The following is a 10,814-nucleotide window of genomic DNA, read 5'->3' on the forward strand; positions in this document are numbered from 1 at the left end:
TGGATCGAGTACTTACCACTAGGACAAAAGTTATAGCTAATAGTCAAGGTACAACTCTTTCTACTTAAGAACATAACAACCCAAGCGCCACAAGTTGACAGTGACTTGACCCACCTGGGCCTCCGCCACGAGACAATTGATGCCACAACTTGACAAACAACGAGCACTAGATTTTTATGGTATGAATTATGTGAGTGTCTCTATTTGCATTGCCCCAAGATTCCACTTGCAGAACAATTGCCCCCAAGTTGATGACATATGCGTTTGGAACGACCTGACAGATAGTCATAACTTGGTTTTGTTTGATACCAAGATTCCATTTCCAAAACAGTGCTATGGTAGGAACAAGTAATCTCTATCAAAATTCATTTATATGTTCAATATTTTAAGAATTAATATTTACTTTTTAAAAAGAGTTTCGGTCTATGTCATTGTTCATGCATTTGGTGCCTTATGGTTTTCCCTAATGAATAGAATTTCTAATAAAAAACAAATATCTTTTTTATTCTTTATTTTTCATGTTTTTCTATTTTGGTACAAAAACTTATTTTGATTTTTTATGTTTTCAAAAAAAATTATTTTGGTCATTTCATCAATTTTCATTGATATAGACAAATTTTAAAATAACTAACTTTATATAGCTAGTAATGGCTAACAATCACCACTATGTGTAATACTATTTTAAAAATTATAAATCAACATGAAGAACAATTATACCCAAATCAGATCACAACATGGGAAAATCAAAATCCAAATTACAAATCCAAATTCAAATCATCAAAATCTTAAACTAGATCTCAGGTTCAAATGAAAACCACAAATCAAAATTTTATATCAATCCAAAACATGACCCAAATCACAACCCTAGATCAAAATCATAATGAAGAAAATAGATCAACACTAGGAGGCCATAAAACTCGCGAAAATCATGCTTGCACTGAAGCAACACTAGGATTTAATTAGTCTCTAGAAATGAAATCTGTGAGATAGATGCACAATCGACAAATTTCATCACCATTCAAGGTTCAAGAGCGAACATTGGTCTTTCTTCTTGATGCTTTTTTTGGCGACAAAGGAACCGAGGAGGTTGAACAGTGGAGGTGGAGGAGAGACACAAACAAAATACATAGTCACAACACACGATGACAACAAGGTTGAGGATGCAAATAATAATACATAGGATAGAAGGAGGTATTGATTTTAGAGAGGTAGAAAAGGGAAAGGAAAAATTTGTCGTGTCTTAAGAGGCGGGATTTGCAGAGACAATAGAAGGTAATGACAACCATGGAAGAAAATGATGAGTATGACATGAGAATTAAGGACTTACAGTGAGTGAGAAACCCTAAAAGATGCTAGGTTTCAAAGACACAAATGAAATTTGAAATGTAAAAATATACAAATATTAATTATATACATTAATTTGCTCATAGTGATAATTTTTAGTTACAATTACATTAAAATTTAAAATACTGCCAATGTTAACAGAAAATGGACATAAGGATCAAAATAAAAGTTTTCGTAAGCATAAAAAATTAAAATGAATCTTTTGAAACATAAAAGACCAAAATAGAAAAATTAAATATGAAAACATAAAAGACTAAAATAATGTTTTAGTCATAAAAAATCTTACTAATAAGGTCTAATTAACTAATTTATTAGAATTAAAAAAATTTGTTAATTTAGTTGAAAACATAAAATTTGTCCCAAATTAATATTTGTTTCCAAAACTATCATTGTGAGCAAAACTACATATATTAATGAGTTATATTTCTCTTACTATCACGTTATTCAAAAAATGACTTTAATGAAGGATACTTTTATAAAAAAAAATAATTAATGTGGTAAATATTTTAGATTAAATCTTACAAAAAAACATCAAATTAAAGTTTTAATTTGAACCGTATAATAGAAAAATGCGATACTATTTGTTAAGAAATCAATCAATATCTTTTTTTTTCTGTAAAAGAAAAAGAAATCAATCAATACTCATATTTTATTATTAGAAATCATGCTGAGATACTGATAATAATTTTTACAAAATTTTCTTACTTTTAATTTTTAAAATAATGTCTTAAAGGTTTTGTTAGTTAGCATTCTTTAATTAAAAAAATATGCCGTTAAAACAACTTTCTCTTTCTTTTAAAAAAGTATTCCCCCAACCCCCCACCCCACCTGTTTTATTTACTTTTATTATTTCCCAATGTGTCAGTTTTTTTTTTTTTACTATTAATAAAGGGACATGAAAGGAACATATAATGGAAGGTGACTTAGTTCTAATAATGTTCAATTTGCTATTTGAGAAAAGGCGCCACAATTTTAAGTTCAGAGCATTGTAACAAAGTGCGTTTTACGATATTCATAGAAAGCCTATCAATGAGAAATATAGCATATAATGTTGATCTAGAAACATATATACGTGTTTCAATCGTTTATACGTATACGTGTTCTTTGGCTAATTGATATAACATATAATGTTGAGCTAGAAACATATATACGTATTAATCAGTTATCGAAAAAAAAAATATAACTATTAATCATCTTTACATATTATTATTACTACTATTTAAGAGCTAGCATATTCAATACACGTACTCACATAATAAATGACATGTACATTCGTAAACCTTTTGGGTACAAGCCTGTATGGAGCAAAAGTCAGTGTGTACGTACCTTAGAGATCCTTTCGTCTCAATCTCTCATATCCTAGCTTCCATAACGTAAACCCTTATGTAGTTGAAAAATAAGCCAAATCCAAAATCCAAAGCCATTTCCATTTCTTTGTCTATAAATACACAAACCCACATGGCATTCCCCCTATCAATTCCACACCAAGCTTGTTATTAATTAACTATATAGCCATTTTCATCAAACGGCATTCAACACCTTTCAAAGAGCATCAATTCCCACTTACACACAAAGGGAAATTAAAGTAACAATGGCCCTCCAAAGGCATCACCTCTCGTTACTTTTTATCATGTTTTCTTTTGTTGCTTGTCATAGCACCGTGCTATTTGATGATGGTAGTACGTTCAAGGACTTTATCAAACAAAAGAGTACAGATGTTTTGAGCTTAAAGAAATTTGTCAAGTTGGGTGACATTTCTTCTTCGCTTAAAACGGTTAACGTCAATGATTATGGAGCTCGTGGAGATGGCAAAACTGATGACACTCAGGTACATATTTTTGCCAAGACCAAATTAATGTCACATGCATATTATCATTGACACTTCATTAAAATGTAAGTATAGTTTTTGTCTAATAAAAATGTGTTAGTATGGTAAGCCCTAAAATATTTTTTTTAGTCTTTGCAATTTAATTTCTTGCAAAAGTTTAGTTGGCGCAGTTTTTTTTAAAAAAAAAAAAATCAACGTAAATAATGTGGAAAGAATGATAATGTTTAAACTATATTAATAATGTTTCAGGCATTCAATGACGCTTGGGAAGTAGCATGTTCTTCTGGGGGTGCAGTTCTTCTGGTGCCTGAGAATAATTATCTACTCAAGCCATTCAGATTTTCTGGCCCTTGCAGATCCAACATCGAAGTCCAGGTTATAGTTTGGAACAAATTAAATTTGCTAGTTCAAATATTTTTAAAAATTGAATTATAAACATTGAAGAGATCTTCAATTGTTCGATATCTGTATATATGAATTTGGGATGATTTTTCATTGTTTTGTTTTTCAGATTTCTGGAACCATTGAAGCATCAGAAAACCTATCAGATTACAGCGAAGATCTCACTCACTGGCTTACTTTCGACAGTGTTGAGAAACTATCAGTTAAAGGTGGTGGTACCATCCATGGAAATGGGAACATATGGTGGCAAAACTCATGCAAAGTGAACGAAAAGCTTGTAAGATATTAGAAAACTACAATACTATATATATATATATATATATATATATATATATATATATACACACACACACACATCTGTTTGATTGATTTATAATACATAAATCTTATTCAAATGCTAATTATTCAATGTATCTTTCTGTCTTTGCAGCCTTGCAAGGATGCCCCTACGGTATGTATCTATAGCTCTCTCAATAGTATAATTTGGATTCAAATTTAAGGGGACCTTATTTAAGAAAAAATAATAATTTAAGGGGGGCCTTGCCAAGTGGATAAAAAATTTATATCTATTTAGTTTTAAACATTAATAAGTGGGGCCTTATTAATATTTATGAAGAGATAGAGACGAAATTTCTGTACAAAAAAGTCATGTGAAAATTTAAAATAAAATTAAAGATCCATTGTCAAATCAATATCATGTTGAAATATTAATTGCGTCTATTTCTTCTTTCATAAATACTTCCTCTAGTATTTTTTTTTTATAGAAATATGTTCTAGAAATTTGCCTTAATTAAAAATTGAGAACCTTTTGAAATTGTATCTTGCATTAATCTTTTTATATAAAAATACTCTCAATTACTCCAACATATTTTTTTCTAGTCAAGAAACAATATGATAAGTTAATTTCCTTGACGACTCTCTCTCACACGAGGATAGGAAAAAATCATTAGGAAGAATTACTTATCTCATTCATTTTGTCTTTTATTTTTTATAGAATACAAAAGTTAGTTGTCAAGTTTTGATGTTTTAATTAATTAATTAAACGGAAATATTTTTTTCTTTTTCAATTAAATGGAAATATATTAAAAAAACAGGGATAATTATACAAAAATGATACAATTGTTGATACATTTAGTGTAACTAATTAAACCAATTTTATATAAAACTGGAAAAAATATTATATTAGCCTTTCTTACTAGTTTTATCTCACTTGAATGAAATTATGTCCAATAAATAATACATATTATTTTTTTAAAATATTACAAGTCTCACATTTAATGATTCTTATAAATATAAAATTTCAGTATATCTTTATCAAAGGTTGAATTTGTCAGAAGATCCATTCCATGATGTAACCTTCATTTTTTGATTGTATCTCTTAATTGCAGGCATTGACTTTCTACAAGTGCAACGATTTGACAGTGGAGGATTTGACGATAAAAAATGGCCAAAAGATGCAAGTTTCATTCCAAGACTCTGAGAATGTTAAAGTTTCCGGTCTCACTGTGACAGCACCGGGGGATAGCCCAAACACTGATGGAATTCATGTCACAAACACCCAAAACATTCAAATCTCAAGCTCCGTTATAGGAACTGGTACTTATTCTTAATTGATGTTTTGTATTTTCAAAACAATAAAAATGATTAAACATTGAATTTTTTTCATGTTAATTTTTATGTTACTTTTTTGTTTCAATACATTGTAGGTGATGATTGTATATCGATTGTAAGTGGATCCAAGGATGTACTAGCCACAGACATAATCTGCGGACCAGGCCATGGTATCAGGTACCTTCATCAACCTTCTATGGTCATATGCCATTATTCAATTACGGGTGTATTTGGGTATACTATTTAATTAAATACTTATTTAATATTTAATTAAGAGCTTTTATACCAAATGTTATTATGACTGATATTTACTCAGATAAATTTAAAAAGAGTTGATCTGATAACTTTTTTTCTTTCATAAAACTTACTAAGTTAACGTATAAACACAAAATAATTATAAGCCACTTTTACTAGGTCAAATTAGTTTTTCTAGAACTGTTTTCAATCACTGCTTCATATTGTTAAGACTTCGTTCATGTTAATAATTAATTTAAAAAGTGACTTTGTTTGCAACAATGATACAGCATCGGAAGCCTAGGGGCTGGGGGATCCAAGGACTTCGTTTCAGGAATAACGGTGAAAGGAGCTATGCTTTCCGGAACTACAAATGGACTAAGAATTAAGACATGGCAGGTAATTAATTTGAAATTTCAACAATGTTTAATTTTGAGCCTCCTTCCCAACTACTTATATATTAATATTTATATAGGAGTATATGATTACATATAAATTGAATAATTCAATTTATATCAATACTGAATATAAATCCCTTTTGGTTTTAACATGTACATTTGCATATGCAGGGAGGGTCAGGAAGTGCAAGCAATATCCAATTTCAGAACATTCAAATGGACAATGTGACCAACCCCATCATAATAGATCAAAATTATTGTGATCAAGAGACACCATGCGAAGAACAAGTAATTAATCAAATTAACTCACTAGGAAAATGTAGATCCAATTTCTTTGCAACCGTTTTTTTTCACGCATTCATGTAATTATTTAATTGGAACCATTGAATGAAAATCATATATCTCAATTCTTGCATATTTTAAATTTGATTAATCAATATAAAATTTGACATGTGCTGAGCAAATAAAATAAAATAAAATATGAAATGTTTGATCTTCATAAAGGGTTCACATTAAGGTATGTTGAGATAACCGCAAAACTTAAAATATTTTAATAATTAATTATATGTTTAATTGCTCGATTATTGTTATAATTAATTATGATCAGAATCAAATTTTCTTTTGATAAGTTTGTTGAAAAGTGATTTTAAGATAATTAATTAGGTTAGTGTATAGAGTATTGTTTATTTAATTAGTGATGATTAATTTGTTTTTTCTCCCTGCAGAAATCCGCTGTTCAGATTAGGAACGTGATGTACCAAAACATAAAGGGCACAAGTGCTTCTGATGTGGGTGTGCAATTTGATTGCAGCAACAACTTTCCATGCCAGGGGATAGTGTTGCAGAACATAGACTTGCAACTTGAAGGTGGAGGAGGGGCCAAGGCTTCATGCAACAGTGTTGAATTGTCCTACAGAGGAGATGTTATCCCTCTCTGCCCATAGAAAGAGGAAGAAAGACACTAATCAAATAATGAAAGGATAATGTGACATGTTTAATTGCTTTGTACATATATATATGGTCAACAAATGAGGCTAGCTGATTGATTTGTTGCAGCCAATAATAATGTGTGTGATATAGTAATGATTGTCATCGTTTGTACTATGTTTGATAAATAAAATTCAATTTGTGCAGTTGTGCTATTTTATTTTACTTTATAACTTCCAAAATTATATATATACACACACAGATGCGTCCAATAATCTTCACTGCCAAAATCTGAATTAACGTTAAATATTGATTCAGAGAGACCTGTATATTGTAATTAGAATGATAATAAGATAATTATGATCCACTCCAAAAAAAAAACCCTGCAATTTTCATGAAGACGGAAAATTTGATATATATCAGAACTATTTTGTAAAGTTTTCAATTTACCACAATATGAGTTTTATATTTTGGGTGAATTATACAATTTGTTAAACAGTAAAAATTTATTCTAAATATTTAATTTTATTCACTCAGTACACTAATAATTTTTTGCTGAATAATATCGCGTTATATAGAAATTTAAATAATTTTAAATTACTAAAAATTAATTGTAAATAATAAATATTAATTACTAAACACACTAGTATTGCCTAGCACAAAACTGTAAAATAATTATAAATATACTAATTTGGGAACAACATCAAGGAGCTGGACCTGTAACGACCTGCCTCGTCGCTACGGTATCTACACTCTAATATTCGATAATTTTATTTTTTTTATAAAAAGAACTCCCTTAATTTTTGCTTATGAAAATAGAAGTGATTTTGTTACAACATAAATTCATCCAACAACACGCCATTACTTAAGTGAATATGCATAATTACATAGAAACAATAATTCGGTACATGTTATACACATAACAAAAATTAAATATGTTCATATATATATAATTAAAATTTTAGTTTTACAACTTGAACTCAACAAAATAAAACTTAAAAATCAACTACGGAGGAGTTGATTACAAAACACAACTCTCTCCCAAAATAACGCCAACGTCATCACGTCGGCTCGGCGGCTCCTCACCAGAATCTTACTCCCTACACCCTGCCACTGTCATTCTGCTCCCACGAACAAGGTTCGTGATCATCACAGGTATCAACCACACGATACAAAATTGCAAGGGTGAGTTTATTATAAAAGAACCAATACCAATTCCAAATAACCACAATTAGCAAGGAACATAGGCAAACATGATAAGCATACACAACAATCATTATTCAACACTCATATCCAACAAATATTCATCATCACATCCAACAATTACTCATCATCCATCCATGGACCCAATCAAGACTGCACAGAATGATGCATGCACCTGACTCAACACTCAGATGCAATGTGGTACGTACCAACAACAACCAAATCTCAGGAAATAGCCTAAGCGTGTCCACACGACACTCTCACTTAGGGAACTGTGCTGAGTTTGTCGAGACCACCCGGTTGTGCACGTAACAGCCCCCCTCCCATAGGTGATCAGCCTGGGAGCCCAAAGGTGTTCCCTACCAGGTGACAAGCCCCCTAGTACAAAGTACACTTGGCCACAGTTACTCTATTTCCTGTGTCGTATGAGCTATGATCATGGCCAAAAGTAAGTGCCAAAGACCATGGACCAATTAAAGCGCCTAAGCATCCCCTCAAAATGCTTAGATTCTCTAACCACGCTAGTTACCCACGTCTGGGCCATCCGACAAGGTCAGTGCACTCTACCCCCCATGACATACACTCCATACGACGTATGATCGTGGCCAAAAGCTAGTGCCAAAGACCCTGGAAGGTCAGTGCACAGTGCCCCCCACGATCATACACAACATGCACATGCCAATGCATTTCCAATCATCAATCAACATTCCATTTCCATGTCATTCACAACATAAATATCATCTCATCTCAATGACGTTATCAACAACAACAACAACCTCATTTCATATTCACATATTCATCAATAATAACAATTCATGTTGACATGGTCTTTATTAACAACGTCATCTCAAATCAATATCATCATAATATCATTATCATCACATATCAATTAAAATCCTCAATAGCAACATCAACAACAATTCAAACAAACACAACAATATCATTTCCACACGCACGTCTTCAAACAACACATTTCAAACAACCAAAACAATATCATTCATACAATAATATATATATATATATATATATATATATATATATATATATATATATATCGCATCCCATTAGTTAAAACGTAATTTTCTTTGAAGAAAAATCAGCATGCAACAGGGACAGGCAGATATCCTCATAGCTAGGTTCCCTGACCCTAACTATGGTGTTAAAACGGTAAATTTTATAATAAACTCCCCTTACCTATCGTGAGCTACCCGCGGATTCCTGTCGCGTCACTTGAAGATTCCTTTTCGTCCTTGCTCGTCGATTCCACCAAGCCTCTACCATGCCAAAACGAAGGAGACTTAGTATGGATTTCAGAAAACAAAGCTAGTAACAGTGCTCTGGGTCAAACACCCACATCACTACATGAAAGAGCTGAGAGCATTTCGGGTTTTACAAAGGAACTCATTTGGAAATTCCGACCACGCCAATGTGACCGGGGTTCAGTGTAGGTTACGAAAATAACATGCATTTCATGAAAGGATAACGTTTACAAAGTCTCTTTCTCTAAGGTTTTTCAAAGGAAGCATAAGACATGCAATGGCGGTTCCAAAGTCAGAAAAGATGCAAAGACAAGATGAAACTAACAAGAAACAAGCATAGAACCATGGTTACCTCGAAAGAAAATGAAAGGTCAGATTAGGGTTTTCGTTCTCTACCGAAACCGCAAGCCAAGTTGGAAGATTCCGCTTCGGTTGAAGGGTTCCTCTCGGTGTGGGTTTCAATGGAGAACAATGATGGTTTGTGGTGGCTAATGGTGGCTGTGGGTGATGGAGAAAGTTCTTGGAACTTTAGAAATGGCTTTGGAAGAAAGAAAGAAGAAGAAATGACGTTTTTCCTAAGCTACACGAAAGCAAAGGCTGAAGTGCTTAAATAAGAAATGCTCTCGGGAACGGAAGCTTCGAGCACACTCCAGATATCTTCTCGAAGATCCCAACGGTCAGATCATGGACAAGTGTCTTGTGAAGTAGCAGACCAAATTTCGAGAAGATCCAACGGTTAACGAAGGCTGGGCAGCATTTTTACCGAGGCAGCTTCATGTAGCTTCCTCAAGAAGCTTCATTAAGAGGCTTCCTCAGAACTTCTAGAGGCTTCTAGAAGCTTCTCAAGGCTTCTTTGAGAAGCTAGATCCTTATCTATCCAACCCTCTATTAACTAAATTAACCTCCTTAAAAATAATTACGGATAAAAATAACACAACAAATAATCAAACATCAAACATAATTACTAATATATATATATATATATATATCAAGGTGTTACAACTCTCCCACCCTTTTAGAAATTTCGTCCTCGAAATTTACCTTAATCAAACAAGGATGGGTGAGCTTCTCGCATCTGACTTTCTAATTCCCACGTGGCATCTTCTCCTGATGCACCTCCCCAGATCACCTTGACCAACAGAATCTCTTTCCCTCTTAGGTGTTTTGTTCGCCTATCCTCGATCCTCAAAGGCAATGTTTCATATGTCAAATTCTCTTCACTTGTACATCATCCAATTCAATCACATGGGATGGATCACGGATATACTTACGGAGTTGAGACACATGAAAGACATTGTGAAGATTAGAAAGAGACGGGGTAGTGCAATTTGGTATGCCACAGGGCCAACTTTCTTAAGAATTTGGAAAGGACCAATAAAGCGAGGTGTGAGTTTTCGGGATTTCAATGCTCGACCAACCCCAGTCCATGGAGTGACTCTCAAGAATACATGATCACCAACCTCGAATTCCAGATCTTTCCTCCTCTTATCATGATAACTTTTCTGCCTACTCTGAGCAGTTCTCATCCTTTCCTGAATTAACTTAACTTTCTCAGTGGTTTGTTGTACCACTTCTGGTCCTAAGGTGAGGCCTTCTCCGGCTCTAACC

The 10,814-nt window shown here is 32.6% G+C and overlaps 1 protein-coding gene across 1 annotated transcript; it reads left to right on the forward strand.

The window, feature by feature from the left end:
• The first annotated feature begins 2,835 nt into the window (after window positions 1-2,835).
• LOC100816917 (polygalacturonase) lies at window positions 2,836-6,950 on the forward strand. The gene is made up of 9 exons (XM_014773163.2): window positions 2,836-3,172; window positions 3,422-3,547; window positions 3,684-3,851; window positions 4,005-4,025; window positions 4,963-5,170; window positions 5,281-5,362; window positions 5,710-5,818; window positions 5,989-6,105; window positions 6,543-6,950. The coding sequence occupies exons 1-9, from the start codon at window positions 2,936-2,938 to the stop codon at window positions 6,759-6,761; spliced, it is 1,287 nt and encodes a 428-aa protein (XP_014628649.1). The 5' UTR covers window positions 2,836-2,935; the 3' UTR covers window positions 6,762-6,950.
• Window positions 6,951-10,814: the final 3,864 nt, after the last annotated feature.

Source organism: Glycine max, chromosome 2, assembly GCF_000004515.6.
Source record: "Glycine max cultivar Williams 82 chromosome 2, Glycine_max_v4.0, whole genome shotgun sequence".
NCBI classification, from domain to species: Eukaryota; Viridiplantae; Streptophyta; class Magnoliopsida; order Fabales; family Fabaceae; genus Glycine; species Glycine max.

Excerpts from the sequence above, each read along its gene's own strand:
- LOC100816917 (XM_014773163.2), top strand. The coding sequence starts at position 2,936 with ATGGCCCTCCAAAGGCATCACCTCTCGTTACTTTTTATCATGTTTTCT. Across the intron at positions 3,548-3,683 it reads GATCCAACATCGAAGTCCAG|ATTTCTGGAACCATTGAAGC; the intron begins GTTATAGTTTGG and ends TTTGTTTTTCAG. Across the intron at positions 4,026-4,962 it reads CTTGCAAGGATGCCCCTACG|GCATTGACTTTCTACAAGTG; the intron begins GTATGTATCTAT and ends TCTTAATTGCAG.